This window comes from Pocillopora verrucosa, chromosome 6, assembly GCF_036669915.1.
Source record: "Pocillopora verrucosa isolate sample1 chromosome 6, ASM3666991v2, whole genome shotgun sequence".
In the NCBI taxonomy this organism is placed as follows: domain Eukaryota; kingdom Metazoa; phylum Cnidaria; class Anthozoa; order Scleractinia; family Pocilloporidae; genus Pocillopora; species Pocillopora verrucosa.
This window is the reverse complement of record NC_089317.1, coordinates 474,769-501,984: the sequence shown is the minus strand read 5'-3', so window position 1 is coordinate 501,984 and position 27,216 is coordinate 474,769. Positions and strand designations below refer to the sequence as shown.

General features: G+C 37.8%; 3 protein-coding genes across 3 annotated transcripts; 1 reads left to right on the top strand and 2 right to left on the bottom strand.

Moving 5' to 3' along the window:
* Positions 1-1,722: 1,722 nt before the first annotated feature.
* On the bottom strand, positions 1,723-6,563 carry LOC131792274 (dual serine/threonine and tyrosine protein kinase-like). Its single transcript, XM_059109653.2, has 4 exons — positions 5,715-6,563; positions 3,515-5,025; positions 3,000-3,237; positions 1,723-2,774 (listed from the first exon to the last, which is right to left on the bottom strand). Exons 1-4 carry the CDS (start codon positions 6,459-6,461, stop codon positions 2,373-2,375), a joined length of 2,898 nt encoding a protein of 965 aa, XP_058965636.2. The 5' UTR covers positions 6,462-6,563; the 3' UTR covers positions 1,723-2,372.
* Positions 6,564-13,114: 6,551 nt separating this feature from the next.
* Positions 13,115-16,647, bottom strand: LOC131792255 (large ribosomal subunit protein uL2). Its single transcript, XM_059109631.2, has 4 exons — positions 16,609-16,647; positions 15,319-15,608; positions 14,100-14,434; positions 13,115-13,326 (listed from the first exon to the last, which is right to left on the bottom strand). The coding sequence occupies exons 2-4, from the start codon at positions 15,596-15,598 to the stop codon at positions 13,159-13,161; spliced, it is 783 nt and encodes a 260-aa protein (XP_058965614.1). The 5' UTR covers positions 15,599-15,608; positions 16,609-16,647; the 3' UTR covers positions 13,115-13,158.
* Positions 16,648-16,928: 281 nt separating this feature from the next.
* On the top strand, positions 16,929-26,763 carry LOC131792217 (F-box-like/WD repeat-containing protein TBL1XR1). Its single transcript, XM_059109596.2, has 14 exons — positions 16,929-17,261; positions 18,346-18,491; positions 19,514-19,768; positions 20,108-20,154; positions 20,645-20,780; positions 21,134-21,197; positions 21,513-21,610; positions 21,715-21,775; positions 21,957-22,078; positions 22,277-22,351; positions 23,119-23,246; positions 24,270-24,435; positions 25,129-25,230; positions 25,852-26,763. The coding sequence occupies exons 1-14, from the start codon at positions 17,204-17,206 to the stop codon at positions 25,879-25,881; spliced, it is 1,488 nt and encodes a 495-aa protein (XP_058965579.2). The 5' UTR covers positions 16,929-17,203; the 3' UTR covers positions 25,882-26,763.
* The last annotated feature ends 453 nt before the right edge of the window (positions 26,764-27,216 follow it).

Here is a 27,216-nt window from a genome sequence, read left to right as displayed (position 1 = left end):
AGTGGTTCATGTTTTCAGAATTACGAAAGTCTGCAGTCTGGCCACTCTATTAACATGCAAGAGGAAATATATTTACAACTGGTTGCGGAATGAGAGCCTAAACTAAGTAATACTTAAGCTTTGTAGGGGAGTTAAACGAAGCCAAACTTCATTAAGATTGAGCTAAGAGTACAACCGACATTTTAGTAAGAGAACCTTACCTACCTTCGGTACTTACTCTAAACTGTCACTGATCATGCAGACGAAAACCAAAAGTCACCAGCCTCTCTTTATTTCGTTTATGTATTATTAGAAGTTATGTTTCCATTACGAAAATCGTTCCCACAGTTAAGGCATTATATTCTTTGGAATAGTAACAAAAAATCAAACAGAACAAAACAGAAAATACAGAAGATATGAAATAATAATTATTATCAAACTGATTACTATCATATTTTGGATATGGTTTAATTTTGGGAAAGGATTTTAATTGCCTTAAGTCGGTTCTTACATCTCCATCCTCCAACCCACACCTAACCCAACCCTCCTCCCCCCCACATCCAAACTATACAGCCCATCAATTCGCATATTCTGAATTGATATGATCATGTCTTCCGATCGTCCAGAGAAGCCCTGAGAAGGACTGTTGTCAGTAGTAATGAATTTTCGTCATCCTTGAGAGAAGTCATCACTAAAAAGACTTATTATTATTGACACAGTCCTTTCTTTTTCAGGACTACCCTTAGTTGGACGATCAGAATACACTATCAAATATCACTCCTGAGTTCAAATCAGTTCCACTGTGTAAAGTTGAGCACAAGTACAAATGTTCATGGTCGGCATTGATGCTTGTGTGAAAAAAAGAAAAGAACAATTTTGGTGGCCGAAGTAATTTCATGAGCTTGGAACAATAGCAATGAGAAGACTTGGACCTCTCTGAATTACCTAGCCATGAACTGCTGGTTCATGTGTGATTAGCCTTAGGAATAATTACGCGCCTCGTAATTATACGAGATTGCCTTGCAAACAGTTCTGGATAGATTGACTACAAGTTTGTTATTTTACTTCATTATTTTTTGTAACTTAATAGTTCATTTTGTAAAGTTCTTTAAGTTGTGGGTGATTGTAGGTGGTTTTTAAGTGGTTTTAGGTTGTAACATGTTTTAGTACTTACCATGGGCATGTAATGCAAAGTTAAATGCTGTTACCACTTTGTAGTTTGTGATAGAAATCTGTTCTTTGTTTCTCAACCACATCACCTAATTTCTTTTTTTTTTAATGTTTTCATTGAGGCCTTGCTGTAGACAAGCAAGTTTATGAAATCAACTGGTAGCCTCTGAAATGTTATGAAGTGTTCTGATGATGATGATGATTGAAATTTAAAGGCCACCCTCTCATCAGGTTACAAGTTGACAAAATATGCCATCGTAATTATTGTTTTGAATAAACTAGCAAATGATCTAGCGTGGTTGATGAATGTAGTTGGTTTAAAAAGTGTACCTATTATAATTTGCAAAAGGATGCACTCCCTAAGTATTCTGTCTCAGGAACTTGCCATTCAAATCTAATAAATCAAATTCTTTGAGCTTTTCATTGTGTGAAGCTCTGGTATCACGACTATTAAACCTTTTCACTCCCAAGATCTGATTAGTATTTCTTCTCACTGTCTGCCATAGAATCTTTTGGTATTACTTAAGAGAATTTAGTATTGGATCAGTGTAAAGTCCACCAAGTTATATTCTGCTTTATTCTCATCACTTTTCTTCTTGATAATGTACTGATATTTTAAGGAGAAGTTCTCTCTTTATCAATCACGAGAGTTAAAGAGTTAAGTGCTCGCTAACTTAAAATTGAATGAATACTTCAACAAACCAACTCAAACTTCCCTTCCCCACCACCGCACGCTTGGCTATGTTAGTGGAAAAACTCTTTTGGATCTACTACCCCTGGTAGGCTTTAGGGAAGCTGTATACTATACTATACTCCCGACTTTTCAACTGGAACAACAAACCGCCTTTGAAAGGACAATGGGAGTTAATTCATAGACAAAACAGAAGTGGAACCTCAAAAAAATGTGTGCTGGATATACCGTATACCTTGAATAGGCGCTCTTACCCAAGGCACAATGTTATGCAAGTGCGCCCGTCGAATTAGCGTTGCTCATTCCTCACTTTCTACTGTGGGGTTACAAGGAAAACCTGCTTCTAATGCCAATTTATTTATGACTTTTTAAGCTTTAACAACAGCAGAATCAGCACCAGAGAGTGGTTTCTTTTCTGTTACCGAGGCACGGATCGCGTTATCAGTGCTTAGTCTCGTTTCTTGTACAAATAAAAAAGATGAATTAAGTTTTTTTTTAATAGACGCAGAATCAATTATGCCCCATACGGCTACTACTGATCCCGCATCTCCGCTAGGAACGCTTCCAAGTCCCCAACCACGATGTCGAATGATGGCCTTGCTTCGGGATCCTGATTCCAGCACCTTTCCATGAGTTGCCAGCATTGTTCTGGAAACACGTCCAATCTCTCTGGCGTCTTGTTGTCATATGCATTCATCACGAGCATAACCAGAGGGTTAAAGTGGCGGTGTATATTCTTTGGTAGGTTGCCCTTACCTTCGCACACTCGCCAGAGCAACATACCGAACGCATACACATCAATGGATTTGTCGTACTGTTGTTTCATCATTTCGGGCGCCATATTGAGAGGAGTACCAACCAACGAGTTATTGATGAGACCCTCGGGTTTACAGAGACCCAGATCTGTTAACTTGGCGTTGTTTTTCTCGTCCAACTGAAAGGAGAGAAAAGGAGAAAATCGAATTTGCTGGTCCAAAAATGTATTGTACCACTTATATGCTGTATAAATTCAGAATACTATTATTTCTAAGTCCCCTTTTGGTTCAATAATCGGCTCCTCTTATGGAACTCTTCATAAGCAAAGCCTTACATAGTAAACACCCACCACAGCCCCATTTATTTTACAATCAAGGCTAACAGGCAGTCTGACGGTACTCACCAAGACGTTTTGCATTTTAACATCGCGATGGATCAGCTCCTCTCCGTGAAGATACTGCAAGGCTTTGGCAACGCCAAGAGCTATCTCAAGCCTCTTTCTCAGGGAGGGTATACCCGCTAAGCCATCATGAAGATCGCATCTCATTCGCTCCGAGACAAGTTGCACAGAAAGGCCACGAGTTGGGTTGGACTCCACTACGGTGCACATAACTGGTAGAATGTTCGGATGGTGGAGAGCTCTTAAACCAAGAAGTTCATTTCAGTAAATTGTTGGAATAAGAAAAGACGAGGGCTTGAATAGCTTTCAAGAATTTCCTTAATCCTCCGAGTGTTCAGATAAACCCCTGTGAACATGGAAAAAAGGAATCCCATTTGCCCTTCAGAAATGATTTCTCAAAATACGGGCGAATCTGTATCGATAACTCCAAACGAACCCATCGACCAATGAGACCGCGCGTTGTTTCGCACCTATTTCAAAACGTTACGTTACTTTACCATCTTGATATTGCACATTACCTGGTATTATGAAGTTCCAGGGTCAAGTCCTTGAGCACCTCCTCTGAAGCGACACTTACCACCTTAACAACACAGGGCCTTCCTTCTGGAGTTTTAATGTTGTCACAGGCGAAGACCTCGCCCTGTGCCCCAGTCCCAATGCGCTCTCCTTTAGCTGGAAATCCAAACTTGAACCTGTCCGTGACACCGTACGCCAGCATCTCAAGAAATGCAAGACTGGGAGCAAAGCCAAGAACAGTTTCTCTTTTCATATCCTTGATGGTCTGTCCGCGATCGAACAGTCCTTGGACTTTTTCTATTTCACCGGTGAACTCTTTATGGCATTCACAAAAGTGCTGTTTCAAGCTGGTGGTGATTCTCTGAGCCATGTCAGATGGATCTACTTTCGCGAGGACATCTGAAGCAACATTTGTCTTCCATTTCTTCGAGCCAACAGGAACCTCTCCACTGATGGTCTTGACAAGTGTGTCGATCGGATTACAAATCGCCTTGTAAATCCACCCGATTGATTTCTTTATGAAACTGAACAAAGCTCTGTCGCCTTGTGAAAGCGTGATTTGAGCTTCGTAAGAAGAAAGAAGGCTTTTGCCAAGAGCGATTGCTGCCGATGGAATTTCATTATCTCTGGTAATTTCTCTTTGAATTTGCTCTACGTCGTCTTTGAGGTGAACAAGGAACAGATCTCTGGAGCGGAAAATCATTGTTAACGTTTGCTTGATCTCTCCCTGGAGTTTGTTGACCACCATCCGCTTAATCTGGTCCTGACAGCAAGTCACAGCTGCTTTCTCTTTTACATGGCCATTTGACGGAATGGATAATGCGCTAAAAACGTATTCAAAATCTCCTGCCTCTTTTAGGATGTCATCTTTAGCTCCATTTATGGCATCACTGAGCAGTTCTTGTATATACATGGCCCGCTTTTCGTCCTGCAGATCGCGGATTATGTTCTCGTGAACTTGCTGTTCCTCGTGCAAAAGTGTTTCCAACGTCTTCAATATTTGCTTCTTTCCCCTTTTCAAAACATTGGCTTTCTGAATGAAGAAATCCAGGCATCTGGATAGAACACGCACGAGGGTTTTGCACACACACTCGACCCTTGCACGAAGAGATTCTTCAGCGAACTTTTTCAAGCTGTTTTGAAATCTTTCAAAGGCTTCCGTGTAATCCGTAAACTCCTCGAAAGAAGCTTCGGGATTTTTCTTCTTCACAGCGCGGTACTTATGAATGCGCCAAGCTGACAACCCATGGAATTTCTCGTTTTGATTCATGGGCTCTTCAGAAGAAAAATGGCCGTATGTGACAAGCCGCCGGTACACCCGTGTCTTCTTATCTTCATGTACTTTTCTTTCCCACTCTCGCTTTTCCCGCGCCTTCACTGATGCTGCATGACGGCTTGATTCATCGTCCTCATCTGATGATTCGGTACGATCTTCTGGTTCCACTTTGCTAACAACGAAAAAAATCGATGAATCGGTCTCTGTGGATGTCATATCATTCAGGATCTCTCTATCCTGGCAAGTAAACAAATAACAATTGGTATTAATTGACGATATATAAGACTGTGTAAAGAAAAATCACTATCAACTATTAGATCTTTTTCACGCACAGAAATAGAGGGCGAATAATCTAGCCGTTTTATTATAAATTTGCTAATTATTCAAAACTTTATAACAAAACAAGCTCAAATCGTTATTTTACCTTGTTTACAATCCCACAATATTACTAGTAAGGCACTCTCTTTACTCATTATATAAGGCGAATAGCGTAGCCAATCAGATTGCAGCAATTGGATTTGGCAACCCACGGCAATCACTGTCGTTCGCGGGTGCGGTCGACAGTGATTGCCGTGGGTTGCCAAATCCGAATGCCGAATTTATTTCGTAATAAATGCAACAGCAAGCGAACCAGAGTAAAAGCTATGTTGATGTTGTGGTGTATACGTTCTTGTCGTTTCACGGCATTTTCGTGTAAATTTAAACCACGACTGTTTAATTTCGAAAAGAGCAAACTTTTGTTTTAATCAGCTTCGTGTTTACAAACTACTCTAATCGAATTACTGATTCATGACTCAATATTTAAAGGACACAGTCCAAGTGACTCACAGAACATGGCACTTGATATAGTTTCGATCTTAATGCAACCCGGAAATACTAATTGTAACCAATCGAGGAATCGATCGTGTTAACAACAAAAACCTTACCTGCTCAGTAAAGAGATCATGTCCATCCACCACGTAAATAACAAACGCCAGGGGATTTTCCAGCTGCTTTTTTACCAAGTTGTCCAGCGCTTTATTTTCATTTCTTCCAGGGGAGTCAATGATGGTTACACCACACTTCAAGAACTCGATATTTAAACCAGTCTCCACGATCGCCTCCACTTTACTAGGGTCACCACGATCCCCTGATTTGAGCTCGATCTTCTTTCGAGGGATTATGTTTCCATCCTTGCCTTTCATCTTTATCTCTTCCAAGGTTTTACCATCTATGTCAACCAGGCGACAATAAGGCTCCTCGGCGTGGCAAACGCGAACAATTCTCGCGGTACTCGGTCGATCTGATGTGGGAAGCGCTTTACAACCTAGGAGCTCGTTGATTATGGAGCTTTTTCCGCAGTTGGTTTGCCCGACAAAAATGAGTGCCGGCTCCTGATCAAACAAATCGGTAACTTTCTTCTTCTCCTTGGCTGTGTAAAGCAGCTCAGCAAGGGCGTTATCGAACTCCAGATGAACATCCGCCATTGCCGCTGTTTGAACCATTACTCGAACTTCGTCTGGAGAAGCTTGCACGGCTGAGGCTTTGTAGCGAAGTTCTTCTGCAATATCTGCAGCACCTTTATCGGAAAGCTTTCGAACGATTTCACCGAAGTATTCTACTGTGTCATCGTGAACTTTTTTCAGCACAGCCTTGCTTTTCTTGAAATCCTCGAACACGTCTTGAAGCGCCATGGCTCGACGACTCGACGAGATCGATCGATCACCTTATATGAAATTTTAAAAATCTGGTACGGACTCGTGTATGCTAGAAGACTGGAGCACACCGTCTGCAGTGTCTTGCTATACCAATCCTCATTGTTACATCATGTTATAACTAATGTTATGACATGATTTAAAAACTCTCAATTTTCCATCAGAAGATTTCCTTATTAAGTTCGAACGTTACTCGTTGGATCTTACTAAAGGTCCCCAGGTTGACAACAGCGCAAGCGATTCAAAACGAAAATGACAGACCTATCAAAAATAATCTGGGAAGTTCTTGGCTATCCAGTATTTCCGTCAACGATCTATTACAGTTACAGTTAGCTTGAAAGTTCTTGCTCTTTTCATCTCGTCTTGGGCGGCTGCGAGGGCCGACAGTATTGGTTGAATTAGATGAAAATTGAGTTCAATTCTGCTAGTGAATCCCCTGCTCTGACTGGTAAAATTGATATAAAAGAAAAACAGGGAAAAAAAAACAAACAAACAAAAACAAAAAGAAAGAGCAAAGACAAAAACAAAAAGACAAGTTGCTGATGATAGCAAAGTTGTGTACAAAGAAACATTTATAATGAAGGGGAGGGTCAATGAAAAAGAAATCCGTACCAGAAAATTCCGAGTCCAGTCCAATCTTCCCTTGCATGTCTGGATGTCACGAGACATGTTATTATTGTCTAGTTTTTTAGAGAATCTGAATAAATCAGGAATCAAAGTGAATTCTAGAAATAAGCTTGGTTTGTCGTGTTCGTCTGTACAGGATCAAGTCCCTTTACAAATCTTTATACTGAATGAGATCCAGCCTGACCGTCACTGTGAAGAAATGGCTTCCCGCGAGGGTGAGAAAATTGGGAATGTTGATTTGAAGTAGTTAATGTTTTCAGAATTACGAAAGTCTGCAGTCTGGCCACCCAATTGACATGCAAAAGGAAATATTTGCAACCGGTTGCGGAATGAGAGCCTAAACTAAATAAAACTTAAGCTTTGTAGGGGGGTCAAACGAAGCCAAGCTTCATTGAGATTAAGCTATGAGTACAACCGACATTTTAGTAAGAGAACCTTACCCACCTTCGGTACTTATTACTCTAAACTGTCACTGATCATGCAGACAAAAGGTAAGTACTAAAACATGGAACGACCTAAAACCACCTACAACCATCTACAACCACCTAAAAAATTTCAACAACGACCTACAACCATTTCAAAAACATCTACAGCCACTCGCAAACTATCTAAAATCATCTAAAGCAAGGCATAAATGTTTTAAATAAGGCGAAACGACAACACGTCACGTACATGAAATACGAGAATCCAATGAAACCTCGATAAGGTGAAAGGAAAGGTTTAAGGAAAAAGGAAAAACTTTAAGGAAAAACTCACTTAAAGAAAATCCAGACAAATTCCAAGGTTTTGACCTGGCCCCTGGACGATCTTCCATTGATTTCAGGTTCAAAGTTGATGGTCAGGAACTCCAACAAGAGAATTATATCAAGCTACTGGATGTTACTATAGATAAAAAACTAAACTTTCATAAACATATAGCTGGACTTTGCCGCAAAATTAGCAGACAAATAAGTGTTTTTAATAGATTTAAATGTCTTATTCCACTTGATGCTAAATTACAGTTGTATCATTCTTTCATTTTATCACATCCTAGTAATTGTTCTAAGGTATGGCACTTTTGTCTAAAGAGTGATTCAGATAAGCTTGAAAAACTACATGAACGTGCTCTTCGAAGTGTTTTTCAGGATAAGGAAAACGACTATCAATACCTCTTAAATAGGGCTAATAAGACTACACTTTACAATCATAGGCTCCAAAATATCTCTATACTAATATATAAAGCATTGAATAATATTGCTCCATCCTATTTAAGGACTTATTTACAACTCGTAACACAAATTATAAACTTAGAGGATCTAATATTTTATCCTTACCTAGAATAAATACTACATCATATGGTTCTAAATCCATTAGGTACTTTGGACCCAAGATATGGAATTTCTTGGATGATAATTTGAGAACTCCACCTGATTTTCAATCTTTTAAGAAATTTATACGGCACTTTGAGAATTTATAGCAATATCTTTACATATGTAAATGTAATTTTTTATCCTTAAATACATCATTTATATTTTTAATTCATGTACGTACATATAGTATATTTAGGGTTTTTTTTCTTTTTAATTGTGACTTATTTATATAGATATTCGCTCAAACTAGCACCCGTGTGCTTTACAATAAGCGAATTCAAGTAAAAGCTTACGTATACACCGTACCGATGGGAGGGTCTGGTGTGAGAGATTCAAATAATTGAAGAAGGCTAATTAGAAATCAATCAGTTGATTTGGTATTTACTACTGTGGAGTGCAAGATTACTAGAAACAGAGTACCGCCTCTTCCTGGGAGGATGTAAGGAAGGAAAGGCTTAGCTATTTAGCGATTGCGTGAAAGCTTCCCCCAAGCGCGTAAGAAGAAAGCTATGCATAGATAATTCTTTATTTAATTCTCTCCCATTATGGTAAGAAACTACAACTCACCAGCAAAACCAGAGAATAGAGAATCAGAGTTCTCTTACGCATGCGTGGTGTCCGTAACAGGTCGAGGGGTGAATGTCGTATTTTTCTTGTGCGCGCAAGAATTTCCCCCCGGTTGCATTTTGCCAGTGCTCTGTCTAGGTAATCTGACATTATAGAGTTTTTCTTTGCAAACTTCCTTACAACCTGGCCAGCTTCATCTACACGACCTCGGACAAGGAGCCATCTACCAGACTCTGGGATTATTCTGCAATCATAACATATTGAGAGCTTAATTTTCACCTTGGCTACGAGGTATGATGTTCATAAAAAGAGTGAATGGAGCATTTATAGCACTTTGATTGGTTGGCTCGCAGATGATAAGCAAATGTGACAACCTCCGAGCTACAATTGTACCCCTATTACCAGGCCTAAAATTTACCATCTGTCTTGGTCGACTGACTCAGACGAGGCTTTCAAGCGGGAAGCATGTCATCTTTGAATCTGGTTATGGCCTGACTCACCGTAGAGTCTCTGTGGCTCAGTGGTAGAACGTAAGAGGTTTGATGCCTCATGAGGACTTAGGATTTTTCTTTGTCCTCGTGACAGCAGCTCATAACAAAAAGACAAAAAAAGCATCTTTCTTTGTATACATGTTTTTTCAAGTTTTATGTTTGTTCGTTCTTTTAGTGGAACAAATCAGCCAGACAATCAATAGCGATTCGCGTTAGGATTCGCGTTATTTTTCAAACATGAGGAGGGAGCCAGCCGTGCAATGGAAAGAGTTTTCAACTGAGTGTCGAAAGTAATGCAGATTTGCATTGAATTTGCTTCTATACGCTCTGCAATTTGTCCAGAAGCTAGCACCTTGACACATTTTTTTTTTGGCATAAATGGTTTTTGTGATAGCTTTGCTTTAAGTTTTACGACACTCCATAGAAAACTGCGCTATCCGATCACTTACAACCACAAAAGCAGGAAAAGAGCTGGAGGACAGCTGGAAACGAGGAGCAGTGTACGCCAGTCTCTGCTGTAATAACCCATGAGAGCAATAGCACCAGAACCAGCGGCCCAAAAGAAACCACAACACTTTGAAGCCATCGTGCGGTAGGTTGGTCCCACAAGCTCTAGGATGTACACATAATGAGCCGCGGAAAAACCCGTCAGACAGGCTGCTGTACAAAATCGAAGGACAGCGAAGAGGACTAAGGATTTAGCAAAGCTTGCACTAAGCCTGAGGAGCGTCTGAAGTAAAATAAACATGTAGCATGGAAAGTTGTTTATAGTCACAATTACCTCAATTTGTGAAGAAAAGTAAAATAATGACTATTGAAAAGTAATGATCAGAATCCGAAACTGTTAGCCCAAACAACACAAAGTGTTTTCCTCCATTAATAAAAGATTGATTTATGGCAGTCTCAAGAAATCAGTCAAAAATAATGAAAATATCCGGTTCAGATATTTAGAAGTGGATCCAATCTTTGAGTGAAAAGGCCAGAAACAAAAAACAATGGACATCATGATTTTCTTTTGTCAAAAGACTAATTTTTCTTGTTGGTTCTGTACTCATAAAACTCACTTCCTCTAGTCCTTCACTTTAAGTCCTATTTTCATAGGGTCATGATCAAGACTCATCTCCATGTTCACACTATAAATGGTCACAATAGAGGGTAACATGATCCATGCATTCAGTTCGTCAACAAGGCACCAAGTAAATGGGACAGTATAGCATAGCATAGGTACTTGAAATAAAAACTTGCGTTTAACACAAAATTATTCACTACAGCTTGAACATGAAACTAGTATATCACTATGTCCTCTGTCATTGTGTGTGAACAGTGCGTAAATTAACTGAAACAGTATTTTGGTTGAAGTAACTTAAAAAGAATTTTTTAAAATATTACTAATGACTTTTTCATAAATTCTTGAAAACTCTTGTCCAACTTCTGGTAAAAACCGTTAACCTTTCATCCCTGAGAGTGATAAGCATCTAATTTCTTTTACCAGTATCACCCCTAAATCAAACATTAAGGTCATGAGAATAAAGGAAATAATCGCAAGGTCAAGAAGCTATTGATTATTAAGTAAATTCTCCTTGTCAGGACAATGGAAAACATAAAGAGAACAGTGTGGAGACCTTGGGAACTGACATTTAGTGAAATGGGTTAAGGAACAGTAAAGGATTTTTAAGTAGACAGCATAAAATATGACCTGTGTATGTAGAAATTTTATTTTATTATGATATCACAAACTGCTTAAATTATTCAATAAAGTTTCTGTCTTCAAGTCAGCCGCAATGTGCATAAACAGACTTCAAAACATCTGTAAGTCAACTCTTATCTGCTGATTTTCTTGCTGGCTGACAGTGCAGAGATCAACTTATTTTAGCCTATGTAGGTGCCTCACTTGTTTACTCTTGCTCTCTGGGTGAAGTCCTTCACTACCTCTCTCTGTTCATTACTTTTTGCTGCTCAAGTTCTGTTTGAAGCCCAAGCACAGTTCAGTGTTTATGGCTGAAATCTTTTGACAACATTTCTTCATGTTGTTAATCACATGTTGGCACCTGTCCTCTTGATAATTATATTCTTGGTGGAAAATAAAGATATGAACTAATAATTATCATCAAACTATTATATTTAAGGCATGGTTTAATTTTGATGGTCCATACATCTCCATCTTTCAACCCACACCAAACCCTACCCCCTCACCCCCGCCCCCACCACCCCCTCCCCCACCACCCCCTCCCCCACATCCAAAACTTTACAGCCAATCAATTCACGGTCTTTTTCTTAGTCAATTTTATCGTCTCTTGCGATCGTCCGGAGAAGTCCTGAGAAGGACTGTTGTCTGTAGTAGTGAATTTTCGTCATCAAAGTCACGTACTATTACCGACACAGTCCTTCCTTTTCCAGGACTATTTAGACGATCAGAGTACACCATCAAATATCACTCCTAGATTCAAACCAGTTGTACTGTACAAAGCGAGTAGAAATGTTCATGATCAGCATTAATAGTTGTGTTAAAAAAAGGAGCAATACTCGTGGCTGATGTAATTTCATAAGTTTGTAACAATAGTATGAGAAAACTTGGACCTCGGAATTACCTAGCCATGAATTGCCCGTTTACGTGTGAGTAGCCTTAAGAACAATTAGGCGCCTCGCAATTATACGAGATTATATACAAGATTGTATACGAGATTATATACGAGATTATACAATCGCTCTGACGAAGGGTTAACGCTCGAAACGTCAGCTTTTTTACCCTTTACGGTGGCCAATTTACGTTTTCAACTCAGTTGTTAACACTAAATTACCTGCTTTACTCTTTCCCCGACGCAGCACCACAGTTTCTCTAGAAACTTACACCCTTTATTCATTATACGAGATTACCTTGCAAGCACTTCTGGATAGCACAAGCCTCTTTTTGACAGGGTAATTTTTTATTGCCTGACATTTCATCCGCAGATCTTCACCAATCAACTCGTAAAGTCACCGTGTAAAACGAAAAGAAGGACTTGCCAACCAGCCGCCATATTGATCGAGAGTTATACAGAGGATTTGGGAATCAGTCCGCCCTATCCTCCTCGTCCCAGGACTACTCGCACACTGCCAAACCGAAAAGGCCGATTTAAGATTTCTCCGCAAATATCTTTCTCATAAAAATGAAGGGCTACAGCCAATGCTGTCATTTATTAATTATTGTGACATGGAACGGAACGACGAAGTGTGCCAAACCTGTCACTAGACACTCTCTAGTCACTCTTAGCAGCATGCAGCAGCCTGCATCCTTCCCTTACATGTACGCAGTTCAGAGAGATGTAAAACTTAGCCAAAAAATTTATCTTTCAATTCAGCACACTAAATCCTACAGCATCAACTAATGCTTTTTAATTCAACTTCTTTCTTCTTGTGTTTTTCATGTTACCATGATCTCACCAATAGCATAGCTCCATATTTCTGTATGTAAATCATACACAACCCCAAAGTTCCTCAATTTGCACTGGGTGGTTGAATCAACTCAATTTATGAAACCAAATTCCTTTAATTGATTTTGTATAGAATACAGAGACAAGGATGCAAAATTTCATGTTGACAAAGAGACACAGCACAAAACCAAATTTACAGTAAATTTTATTGGGCAACTGAGCAAAGTACAATTTAATCTGTTTCTTTGTCTCCCTTGAAAGTTTTCTTTCCTCCTCTGATTCGGCCAGTACGACGGGCGGCAATAAGACCGACCTTTCTTCCAGCTGATGTGTCTCGGCGCACAGTTGAAGGGGTACCAATATGTTGATGGTTACCACCACCGTGAGGATGTTCCACAGGCTGTGGAAAAAATGCAAGAAGCAAATAAGAACAACAGTGACAAGTGTTCACTTAAAAGAGTGCTTAAACTTGTCTAAATGGTCATTCAAAAGATTTGACATTGAAAACACAACTATTTGTCTCCTTACAAAGTTTGAACAGACTAAGGAATCAAACACAAAAACCAATCAGGTCTCTTTAGTGAGAGGTATATATCCAGACTATAAATATCACTTTGTATGAATTTCTTACATTGATTATTGACCAGACCTTGATGAAGGTGGTAAAACTGACACAGAAATTTTAAAAAGCTAGAATTTTGTTGATTCAGTCTGTGCCTAGATGTAGAATTTTTATGCCAAAAAGAAAATGTTTGATCCATTATAACTATGCTCCTGGAAAAGTTTCAAGGTGCCTATGAAATGTAAATCCATTCACTCCCATGATCTCTTCAGTAATTCTCTTCACTGTCTTCCATACAATTCTTATGATGTTAGTTCTCAGAATTTATTGTTGAATCAACCCCTAATTTATATTTTTCTTTATTCTTGTCAATAGTCTGCTTGATAAACTATTGATATTATGAGGAGAAATTCTGTCTTGGTCACTCATGGGAGCTAAAGAGTAACAGCCGTTATCTTAAAACTCTTAAAAATTTCACAAAAGTCAAGTCATAGAAGTCTAACCATAGTCTTAAGACAAAAGTTGGTAACCAGCAGTACATGAACTCTCCTGAGGTCCTCTGCAAAATACATTTAAAAGAGTGTTTAATACTTAAAGTTCCATATACTCACATTCATAGCCACACCCCGGACACGTGGCCAGCAGTTCCTCTTGGCCTTGTACTTATGGTAAGCACGTCCTGCCTTCAGCATAGGTTTGTCAATACGACCACCACCAGCAACAATACCCACCATGGCACGGTTAGCAGAAGGGTAGACTTTCTTGACTCCAGAGGGAAGCTTCACTCTGGTTCTCCTAGTTTCTTGGTTGTGTGATACAACAGTGGCATAGTTTCCTGATGTGCGGGCTAGTTTGCCACGATCTCCCGATTTCTCCTCCACATTGCAGACAATAGTTCCCTCTGGCATGGCACCAATGGGTAAGCAGTTGCCTATTTGTAGAGTTGCTGAAACACACCAAACAACAAAATGCAAAGCAATGAATGTCTTTCAACTTGTACTTTGCTACCATAATACTTTTCCCCCCTTTCTCACTGAAGATTAATTGGTTTTTATTAACCCCTCACTCCCAAGATCTAATTAGTAATTCTCCTTACTATCTGCCAAACAATTCTTTTGATGTTAGTTCAGAGAATTTGGTATTGGATCAACTAATAATCCCATAATTGATATTCTTCTCTATTCTCATCACCTGTCTGCTTGATATTGTATTGATATTGTAAGGAGAATTTCTGTCTTGGTCACTTGTGGGAGTGAAAGGGTTAACCTTTTACCTAACACTGGTAGGCATATTCTTCATACTGTTCTCTATATATTTCCTAAGGTGCTGAAAAGGAGAATTTGTCAAACAATCAAGAGCTTCTTTTGTTGGTGATCATTTCCTTTATTCTTGTGACCATAAAGAAATTAAATACTGGTCACACTCAAGAGTTAAATGGTAAAAAGAATCCTACACTTTTAAAGAAAATTTAGAAGACACTGCAGCGATTAGAAGCCTTGAGAAGAAAGATAAAAAGGCTAATGAAAGATATAACCAGGTAGTTTTCCCAGCATTTGTTGTCCAGACAGACTTTTTTCACGACTCATTCCTGCAATTAGTTCTTACATCACTTGAAAAATTCAGGAACTAATTTCTGCATGGACTTAATGACATCCCTTGAATGCACACTGCCTCTAATTTAGTGACTGAATTTAAAGCAGAGAGGGCTATCACATCAAGAATGGAATTTGTTTCCAGCACGGTACATATCTGAACATAATTGAACTCAAATAAATATAATTAATATTATTAATATTAATTATGCCAGATTCATGGCAACAGAATTCTTACCCTTCTTTCCACAGTACACAAACTGCCCTGTGTACATGCCTTCAGTGGCAATAAAAACCTCCTTTCTCTGTTTGTATCGGTATGGATCCCTGAAGCTAACAATAGCCAACGGTGCACCGCGTCCAGGGTCATGGATGATCTCCTTCACAACACCCTTAAGGTAACCATTGCGTTCAGAGTAGTCGAGAGATCTGAGCTTTGCAGCTCCTTTCCTGTGTTTTGTATGGGATTTGAAAATACTCCCAGCACCCTTACGCTGGCCTCTGATAACTCGACCCATACTGTATTTACTGCAATTCAATAACAACATTTATTAAACAAAGCTCATATTTAGGGAATTTGGTTATCTACCACAAAAAAAAAAAAAAAGACAGCAGCCTTCGCTTTAGATAATCCTAGGCAGCAGAAAAGTACTGAGGAATATTTTAAAGATTTAAGTTTGACTGCATGTCTGTTTCTGCTACCAGCTAGAGACAATACAAATTTAGTTCTGTAAAAAATTATTAAGTTGATGCCTTCAAGTATTAATAATTTGAATACATGCAATGTTTAGTAGGCTTTGTTTTACTTATCAGATAAATGACCCTAAACACTCAAAGCTTAAGAAAATTGTCTTGATAAGGATTCTGCCAATCCCTCTAGCTAAGCAATCAGAGAAATCTGTTGCAACAGCAAAAGAAGAGCATGATAATTTGTAATTTCCAGAATTCAATGCTTTGAGTAGGTCGAAATAAGTACACACATATTGTAGAACACTGAGAGGAACCCAGTACAACATGTTTTGTTCACATGATGTGTCTAGGTCTTTTCTTTACACATCAACATTCAGAAGTCACGATGGAAATAAATCTGTACAGACGTATGTTTCCAAAATAATTAGAATTTAGCGCAAAAAAATTCAATTTTGAAGAAACGTGCAAGAACTGTATGTTTATTTTTTTTTCATGTGATTACTAGTGAAAAATGGAGACCACTGATGGAAGATTATGCCATTGAAAGTTAATCGAACAGGAGTACTTTGGAATGAAACACAAAGCAATCGTCTAATAAAGATTTCCGGGTTTTTCGCTATTTCTAATAGACGATATGTCGCAAAACATCATTATTCCAAAGGGACAGTAATTTTTGTCAGAGCTCCCTTGCTACAAAGATGTAGATTCGTTTAAAAATAACCCTAGGGCTTGATAGAGAAGTTATCCTTATTTTCAGTAAAGGTGTATTACACAACCGATGGCAATTCTAACGGCTTCTGTGGGAACGATTTCCACAAACGTTACAGATAATTCTTACCAATATGGCCACAGATGGCAAAGAGGACAAAATTATGCGTCAAAGCGAGGCTGTAGGAAAGCTGTTCGTGCCCAAGCCTCTCTCAAGCTTTTTCTTCATTTCTGATTATGAGAAAGTGTCTGCACTTAAAACAAAATAAATTTTTAGAGCAAGCGGTTTATTTTACGCACTTTCATGTCGTTTAGGAGTAAAAAAAACTTGGAACCGTGAGTTTTAACTTTTCGTTTTCGTGAGAAAATTAGGCTGAATAAAATACAGTGTCTTTACGAAGTGACATCACGTCACTCCAAAGTCATTGATCACGTGACATTTCGCGCTTAACAAACATGGCGGACTAGTAGTAGTCTTAACTGGAAGTTGTCCTGCAATTTTCTTCCAGTTTTTACTGCGTAGGACGCTGGTTGCGATTTAATTGTGGACATCCTTCATCAAAGTTTAATTTTAAAGTGTTTGTAGACCTCTTGATTGCTTTATTTCTGCATTGGTTGGAGATCTAACCGCAATTTTATTGAATCTCCCGCGTGCCGTAGATCAATGTCTGAACAAAGTGAAACATAATCTTTACAATCATCGTTTAGATTATGTGTTATTTATCATGTCTATGAGCAGCGATGAGGTCAACTTTCTAGTTTACAGATATCTTCAAGAATCAGGTGAGTTTGTAGTTCCCGGTATCAATCAGTCATCTGTATGATAACAAATTTTCGTAAGATTCTACAGAGATTTTGCCGTCATTGGGTGCAATTATTTTGCTTTTATCACATCGAGTGTTATTCCAAGCCCACGTTGTGAACAAAATTTATTCTAATTACTGCTCTTTACGCCCAAAGTAATAAAAATTATTTGAAATATATTCAGCTACTAGATTCTACTGGTGTTTAGACAGATCGGACCCTCTTTGGAAACTCTTGACAATATTTTCTTTGTTGGAGACCAGCTGCACTGTTCAAACGATACGATTAAATCGAAAAATGATAGAGTTTCGATTGGTCGGTTGCTTTGTGGCTATGATGTTCTCGTTCAAAAATTATCTCTTGCTTAATTTGAAACATCCAGTGTTAGTATAGTTAGTATCCCGAAGAAATAGTAATTAATCCCCATGCGAAAAACTAATTGTTGCTTGAGATTGAGCCTAATATTACGAATTATGGAAATGAGTTAAGACGACACTTAATTATTAGTACCATTTTCAGTTTAATTCTGCATTTTAAAATATCTTACAGATTTTGTACTTGACTTTATTGGAAAAATTTGATTTGATCATGAATTTTACAAGTTAAAAATCTTATATACATGTATTATTGATAAAATGCCAATTTGATCCATCAAGTTAGGGTTATCTTCATGGCAGTATTCAGTTTTATTTTTGTTTTAAGTACTTTAATACATATTGTGTCTGTCTGAATTATGAGAGCAAAGATGATTATTAGTACTAAGAATTAGTATGAGTAGTAATGTCTTTCATGCCTGTACTTTTAGTAAGTATTGTAATTATTAGCACTGTAAGTACAGTAATACATTTAAGATTGTAAATAGAAAAGTAAAGTACGTATTTCTGAGAGAGGGGGGGAAGGGTAACCTAAGGCTGACTAGCTCTCTTTTAGGAGAGCAGCACTTAAAGAGTTTTTACGCTATAGAAACAGCAATAAGCAGTGGCAGTGTAGGGTACTTTGCTGGAGTGCCAACTTTACCCTTTTTAACTATAAATTGAATATGTACCCTTTGTTTCACCATTAGGATTTCAGCATTCTGCTTTTACTTTTGGAGTGGAGAGCCATGTAGACCAATCAAATATTAATGGATCCATTGTACCACCTGGTGCTCTGGTGTCAATCATTCAGAAAGGTGTACAGTATGTTGAGGCGGAGGTGACATTAAATGAGGTGAGCTAAACAAAGCAAACTTGTGATAGAGTTCTTTCTGAGAAGGTTTTTTTTTTTTATTGAAAATCTACAAATAACTCCTTTACAAAAGTGTTTTCTTTTTTTTTTTTTTTATTTGTCGAAAATTTTGGGCAGGATTCTGCATCACATCTCTAAAGCACTGGTCATTGTACATTATATGTACATGTATACACCAAAAAAATAAAAAGCCTTTGGGGAATATTCCTTTGATCACTTTCTCCTTGTTGGTCTAAATAGAGAAGACTTATATTTCCTTCAATTTTAGTTTGATATTAGCAAAGAAAAATACTTTACACTTTGGTCAAACCATCAGGCCTAGAAAAAAGTGCCCTTTTAACCCTTCAACTCCCATTAGTGATCAAGTTAGACTTTCTCCTTACAATATCAACACAATATCTAGTAGACAACTAACAGGAATAAAGGAAAACATCAATTGGGGATCATAAGTTGATCCAGTACCAAATTTTCCAAACTAACATTATAAGAATTGTATGGCAGACAGTAGGGAGAATCACTTTTGAGATCTGGGAGTAAAAGGGTGAAGAGATGTGTTGGCTTAATATATAGATTTAGCCAAGCCTAAAAGCGGAGCTCGCATTTTTTTTTCCCACATGTCTCAAGGGCACAATGCCTTGCTCTGGCCAGGACTAGAACCCGGGTCGTCTAACTCGGAGCCCAGTGCATTGACCACTGGACTACTGAACAAAGCCATGGTGTTGGTGTGCCAGCGGTATAGTTGACTGTGCATGTTAAAAGTAGCACCTTGTAAGGTCATATGGTCATACATCCAAATTTTTTCGGCTTGATGGGTTACTACTATTTTGTATAATTATGGGGCTACGCTCTACAAGCTTCGCTATAAGTAGACAGTTTATCCCTTACTGAGGCAACATGTGTCACCTGTCAACAGATTAAGTCTGTTAGAGAGGTTTGATGCCATTTAACTAGGTGCCTCGTATTTTTTATTGCCTGATTTTTCTATCAATGCTTCCCTTTTTCAGGATGGAACAATACTTGATGACGGCAGTGAACTAGATCATGTTTCCCTCATTGATGCTGTCTTACCAGACATAGTAACCACAAGACATACATTGTTACATAATCGAGGGATGAAACCAGAAATTGGAATAAAACTTGAGGATGGACATTATGCTCATGTCAATTCTATGGGACATGGTGAGATGATGGAGATCGATGGCACAGTTAATGATGCAGGGAACAACAAAGCATTGATATTGAAAGGCCATGAACATGAGGTAGAACTGCTTGTATTTGCTGGTAAACTTGTTAAAAAATACTCACCAAATTATCTGTTTAAGGTGTAAAAAAAGCATAGGCCTGGAATATCAGCAGATATTTCTGTTTATTTTCTTTCTTTTTCCTTTAGTGTGATTGTGTGAGTTTGTGTGATCTTGCTGTCCTGTAATTTACCTGTACTTTGTGTTTGAATATGTATCAGTTGACTGCCTGACTCTGTTAGCTCCCTGTGGTTACATGTACATGTATTCTAAGCATCCAGTGCTGTAATACTATGTTTCATTGTATGCTCATTCAAAGGTATGTTGTGTTTAACATTTGCATAACAACTCCTGTAGGTGTTTGTGTGCTCTTGGAATCCCTCTCAGGATATACTCGCATCTGGGTAAGTTGAAATCAGCAAAGCATGAACTGAACAGTATAAACTATTGAAAATTTGCTTAAGTGGCTCAAACATCATGTTGTAGACTTTCTTTACAAATAGGGACATCTTTTAATTATGTGATATTGCTTTTTTATTTATTTATCATCTTATCCTCAACTACATCTCTAGAATTCAAAAGAATGTTAAGCTGTAAAAGAGGACATCTACAGTCAGAGTTTCTTGAAGAGAGACAGTTTTAGATATTTATGGATTTTTTTATATTTTGTGGTGTTTCATCTTTGTGGCAAATTGTGGTTCCAATAAACAATAGTGGCTTTTTCTGAAGGTGCAGGTGTCTTGATTCTCTTGATTTATTCTGTAAAATTTTTCCAAATCCCTTTTAGGACAAACAATCTCAGCCCTTTTATCAGAAGTTGTGGCAATTTCATTAGTTATTTAGCCAAATAGTTTTTTCGTAAAAAACATACTTACACATTTTTCACACTGTTAGATCTGGAGATGGTACAGCAAGACTGTGGCCAATAAATGAGACAGGAATAGGAACACCTATCATTCTACGTCATCAATTCAAAGATTTAGAAAACCATAAAAATACAACCAAGGATATAACGTGTCTGGAGTGGAATGTAAGTTGTGCACTTAGTTTTTACCCATGTTTTGCATCCTTAGTTTGTGATTGAGCCACCAAAACTTGCATTTCATTACTTGCATTCCATTCACTCTGATGAAGGGCTAATACTTGAAACATCAGCTTTGCAACTCTTTACCGTGGCCAACTTACATTCTCAACTCAGTTTATAGAACCAATTATCTTTTTGTACTCCCTTACTGACACAGCACTGCAGTTTCTTTAGAAACTTTCCCCCTTTTTGCATTTCATTTGTTAGAGTTACAGCTACTGTAACTTATTTAACCCAGACAAATGTGGTGACTCCTTTTTAGAAAAAGGAATGGTTGTTACCTAACTCTTTTTCTGTAGAATGATGGAACTCTGCTAGCCACAGGTTCATGTGATGGGCAGGCAAGGATTTGGTCTCCAGAAGGTAACACCATCTAACAATTTAATTATTGTTCTGAAACATGATATTTAATACTTCCACTCCTAAGATCTCAAAATCAATTTCCTTACTGTTGGCCATATGTTGATTATGATTTTAGCTTTAAGAATTACATGGTAAATTAAATGAAAACCCTTTGTTGATGTTTTACTCTCTTCTCACAACTACCCTGCTTTATATTGTGTCAATTTTTTAAGGGGAACTTATTTGTCAATCACTTTTATTGATTACTCATGGGAGTTAAAGGGTTACTTCTGTGTTGTGCAACAAGCAGGTTCAGTAATTTTCTTCTCTTTACAGGGGAGCTGGTTAAAACACTAGGTGATTACAAAGGACCAATATTTTCCATCAAATGGAACAAGAAAGGAAACTATCTAATAAGTGCTGGAGTGGATAAGGTAAAAGTCCTAACTATAAAACCATCAAAAAATTATTGTATTTTTACATAATACTCTTGATAGAGTAATCATATATATTTTTGAAAATGTGGTTTTATTTCCAGAGCACTTTTGTTTGGGACTCAAATAACTGGGAAGTTAAACAGCAATTTTCTTTCCATCAAGGTAAAGAAGATAAATTTATTTTTAAAACATTAATTAACCCTGTTTGCCACAAAACTGAATTTTTGTTTATGATTGTAAACAACACAGATTCTCCATTATCTCCTCTCTTGATTTTTTTATGAATGTATGTACAACTTGTTCTTACAAATAGAAATTAATTTTGTTTACCTTTTTTTTTTAGCCCCCATACTAGATGTAGACTGGCAAAACAACACAAGTTTTGCATCTTGTTCAACCGATAAAATCATACATGTCTGTAAAATAGGAGTTGAAAAACCTGTCAAATCATTTCAAGGACACACTGTGAGTTTGCATGCACTTGTAGTTTTTGTGCCATTTGATTATTGTTCTTGTGCTTTTTAATGATTGTCTGATAATGTTTTAGTAGAAAAGGACCCAGTATTGGGTCTACATAGGGCAACTTCGTCAAAGAGATGCACATCTAACATGTACATGTATGCCATACTCATTTGCTGTTGTCCATTATTGATTTTTTAACAGAGTGAAGTGAATACAATTAGATGGGATCCATCAGGGTCTTTCCTAGCATCATGTTCAGATGATCTATCAGCTAAGGTAAGTGATTAAACTCTAAGAGAGATTGGCTTCTGATTTCTCCGTACAGTATCACCCTTGAATTAAATGTAAAGGACAGGAGAATATAGGAAACAATCACCAATTTAAGAAGCTCCTGATTGTCAAACAAATTCTCTTTGTCAGTGCCATATGTACTGCTAAGAGAAAAGTGAGGAGAATAACAGTATTAACCCTTTAACTCCCAAGATCTCATTTGTAACTCTCCTTACTATCTACCATACAGTTCTTGTAATGTTAGTTTGGAGAATTTAGTATTTAATCAACTTATCATCCCCTTATTGATATTTTTCTTTATACTCGTCACTTGTCTGCTTGATATTGTCTTGATATTGTAAGGAGAAATTCTTTCCTGGTCACTCGTGGGAGTTAAAGGGTTAATGTTAAGGTGTAAAGGGCCAATTTGGTGTTATTCTTAACCCTTTCATAATGAATATTTAAGCATCTGACTCTCAATAATGATCAAATGTGAATCCCTTTAACTATCCAAGAACACTGTCAAAGCTTTCTAAGCTCAAGATTTACCTGAACCCTTGAGATTGACTAATATCTACCTACAATATCACCCTTGAATCACACATTTTCATCATGAAGGTCACAAGAATACAGGAAATGATGCGATCTGAAGGAGGTCTTGATTGTGCAACAAATTCTCTTTGCCAGCACCTTTGTAAATGTACAGAGAACAGTATGGAGAATATGCATACTGATATTTGGGTTTAAATGTATCAAACCTCTTATTTGTTTAGATATGGAGCACCAAACAAGATACCTGGTTGTTTGATCTCCAAGGTCATAAAAAAGAAATATATACAGTAACATGGAGTCCAACAGGACCAACAACAGTGTTTCCTAATGCACCTCTTCTCTTAGCAAGGTATGCTGCATGAAATTTTAATGTAACCTTTTTTTTTTTTTTTTGTTCTTTTACAAGTTGAAAGATTGTGTGTTATTATCGTTGTTATTAACCCATCAACTCTCGGAATTATTTAGTGTGTAACTTATCCCTCCTCACAACATCAATACACAATCCAACAAAGAGGTAATAAGGAATCTCCAACTGATCATGTAGAAACTGTTGTCTTGATCGAACACCAAATTCTTATTACTACTTTGCAAAGAAATTTGTAGAAGCTAGAGGGGAGAATTCACAAGTAGTGTCAGGTTGTTCAAAGATGAGTTAGGATAACCCAGGGTTAGTGAGGAATTTGATTTCAGATCTGAAAGCTTAAAAAAAAAATTCAGTAGAATTCTTTTTGTATACAATTTGACAACTGGGTGCTCCATGAATAATAGAGAAAACTATCTAGTAAAAGGCTTTTGAATAAAGGAGTAAAGAAACCTGGATTAAGATTTAACCCTGGGTTAGCACTAATTGGCTTTCAAACAGCTGGGCCCATATCTTGGAAGTTAAAGGGTTTGGTGACCAGTTCGCAACATAACAGATTAAAAGATTCAGACATTAAACAACCAAGGCCTGTGTATCTCTTAAAACGGTTTTGGTCATAAGCTTGTTAAGTTAAAAAGTATGATGGGGATTGGGGATGGATAAGATCCCAGGTGGCTTATGCCCCTTCCACCCCCTACATCCACCCCTTGCTTGTGGCAGAGAAATAATTTATGATTATAAACCGCGTGGAATGTGTCCAGATACCTGTGAGACACAAATGGAGGATTCACCCCCTTGATAATTTCTTATAGTAACCATACAATGAGAAAAAAATCACCTAGTGATATGGAATCTTTCTCATCGAGAGAATACCAATCATGATTTGATAATTTATGATGTAAAACAGTTGTACATAGAGATTTGTTTAGGCTGTCATTTACCTTTTGGCTTTACAATAACAAACTTCTCATGTAACTGTAATTAAACTGTGATGTTTTTATTGTGTTTTAGTGCTTCATACGACACAACAGTCAAACTATGGGAGCTGGAGCGTGGCTCCTGTGTTCTTTCTCTCTCCAAACATCAAGAAGCAGTGCACTCTTTGTCGTTTAGTCCCGATGGCAGATACATTGCATCAGGGTCTTTTGACAGGGCACTGAATGTCTGGTCAACACAGGTAGGGAATATATTCACTCTTTTTCCGACAATGAAATTTTTTTTTTTTTTTACCCTTTAACTCCAGTTGGTGATCAATAATCGACTTTTCCTCACAGTTCCAGGGCATCTTAAGCAAATGGGTGATGTTAACCCTTTAACTCCCAGATCAAATTTGTAATTCTCCTTACTATCAACTGTACAATTCCTATAATGTTAGTTCAGAGAATTTAGCATTGGATCAACTAATTATCCCCAAATTCAAATTTCTCTCTATTCTCACCACTTATCTGGTTGATATTGTATTGATATTGTAAGGAGAAATTCTGTCTCGGTCACTCATGTAAATTAAAGGGTTAACAGAAGAACGTATAGGTAAGAGGGTGCAACCTTGATCTAATTCCAGTTTATCAAAGAAATTAACAGCTGTAAGGAAAAGAAGTAACGATGAACTGAGACCCAAGACTCCCTAGAAAAGTGAATATGAGCGAATTAATCTCGCGCGCGCAAACGAGGAGACACGCAAACGGGTGATGGGAATAGGACAAGGACGCACTTTAAACACGTCAGGAAAAGTTAGGTGCTCCTCGCGTGTTCTTTTCACAAACCGGGCTTTTTTTTTTTTTTATTCCCGTTTGAAAATCGAACCTGAATGTCAGCCAGTCGCAGATAAGTAGCATGTGTTTATTAATACATTGTTTTCATTTTTCTTTAGACTGGCACGCTAGTTCATAGTTACCATGGTAATGGGGGTGTATTTGAAGTACAGTGGAGTCCAAGAGGAGATAAAGTAGCTGCATGCTTTTCAGACAATACGGTGAGTTAGCAGGACAATACGTTGAGATATCCAATGGTACTTAATGGTGATTTATCAAATTTAAAACTCCGAATATTGTATTTTCTAACGATCAATTCACTCAGCTCTGTTTATCAGCTCATGTACCTTAGCGATTGAAGCTCTGTTTCAGTCTGTAATTCTACAATGATTAATGAAGGCAATTGAACTAAGTAGCAGTGCAATTTGGTGTGAGTTCAAATGCACCATATATTTCAAATCGAATGAGAGCGCGGCGCGAGTTCCATTTGAATTCACAAGTATGATTTCCGACTAAAATTGCACAAAACGAAGTTCAGTTACGTCACACAATGGCTTCTTTGTCTTTCTTTTACCTGAAATTTAGTTGGTTATTTTAGACAAGTCTTCAAATGTGATTGGTTGTTTTGAAGAAAGACAGTGTCATATGTGAACAAATCGCACTGCTGAGCGCCAATCAGATTGCAAGGATTGCGAAATCAGATTATGATTTCAAAGTGGATATGATAAAAAACAAAATTGGATGCCCACGAAGCGGTAGTTCTATAAGACTAATCATGAGTTGGTTTGGATTGGCAGTTTTCTTTCAATAAATTTAATGATTTTCTTCTATTTTCCTAACAGCTGTGCGTTTTAGACGTCCGGAATCTCTGATGTTTTTAAACCTCATCCTATGTACAAATGTTCCTGGAGAACTTCAAAAGTAACTTTCCATCACTCAGTCCACCACAGAGAAGTCGAACGCAAGAGAACTCGCAACTGTCAGCTAGTTGTGATAACTTGAAAATCCATGAAATACGTCAATTTACAGAACCAATGGACCAAAAAACCAATTTTGATTTTCACTATCGAAATATCGCTACTGTTTGCTTGATGTTGACTGAGAAAATTCGATTTTTTTAAATTTATTTTCAAGGGATGATACGTATTTATATTTTTGAGTGCCGGCCCCAGCAGAGGACGTATATCCGAAGAGTTTTCGGCTGTTTTTCCAAAAGGAAAATAGCAAGAGGGTTCGGAAAGAAGTCGGTAACATATCGATATCATGTGACATTGTAATGACCGACAACTTTTCCTACATTAATTTTAGTCGACTTTAACAATGAATATTTCAACCTCTGTCATTTTCGTCGTTGTGGAAAGTTTTCTTTAGTTCTGCGCAAGAACGCGTATTTATTAATTCTGATGATAATCTTTTTTAATATTTGTTGCCTTAATACTTCAATCGCTTCAAACTTCACTTTAACTAATACCAGTTCTCATTGTGGCTCATTGCGCGAAAGTGAAAAATCTCTTCCACGTTGTTTGGACCACTGAAGAGAAAAGCTTTTGGTGTCCAATCATTACCTCGATTGTTATGTAGTAAACATTTGTGTTTTTATCGTGTATCATATCACCAGACATATTCTCTTCCGATGTAATTATGTTGAAGAAATTCTATCAATAGGCTGTACTTTTAAATTACAAATATCAACATTAAATTTTAAAGTGCATAACTAAGTAATATCTAAGTATGTCGAGTAAAAGAGATTTGTTTACAACTCTTTGGTTCCAGTTGCACTGAATTAGCCGAATACTAATATACCTATCGGAAAATGGGTAACGAGAATTAACGCAGAATTTTACACGATAACGATAGAACTGCATGTGGAGATATTTCGTCCCATGATTCAATTGGCGATAGAGAGCGGTAACCACCAGTGAAAAGCGCGGGAAACATAAGACCGGTGCGCGTTTGCTCGCGCGGGAAAACAGCTTTGTAAGCTGCCTAAATGGTTTAAAACAGAACCCAGCGGATCAAATCAAACAGTTCTTCATCCCGGTAAATGCACCCGTAATGTCGTTTGTCTCACGATGTTGTCACTTTCGATGTAGACCCTCGGCGGACCAATGGCGTAAGGGTTTTGTTCTTGTGCTTTTTGATTTGAGATTTGCTGCCTTGACGTCGGTCGGACGGCTGCCCGCTTAAACTCAACTTCATCTCGACTA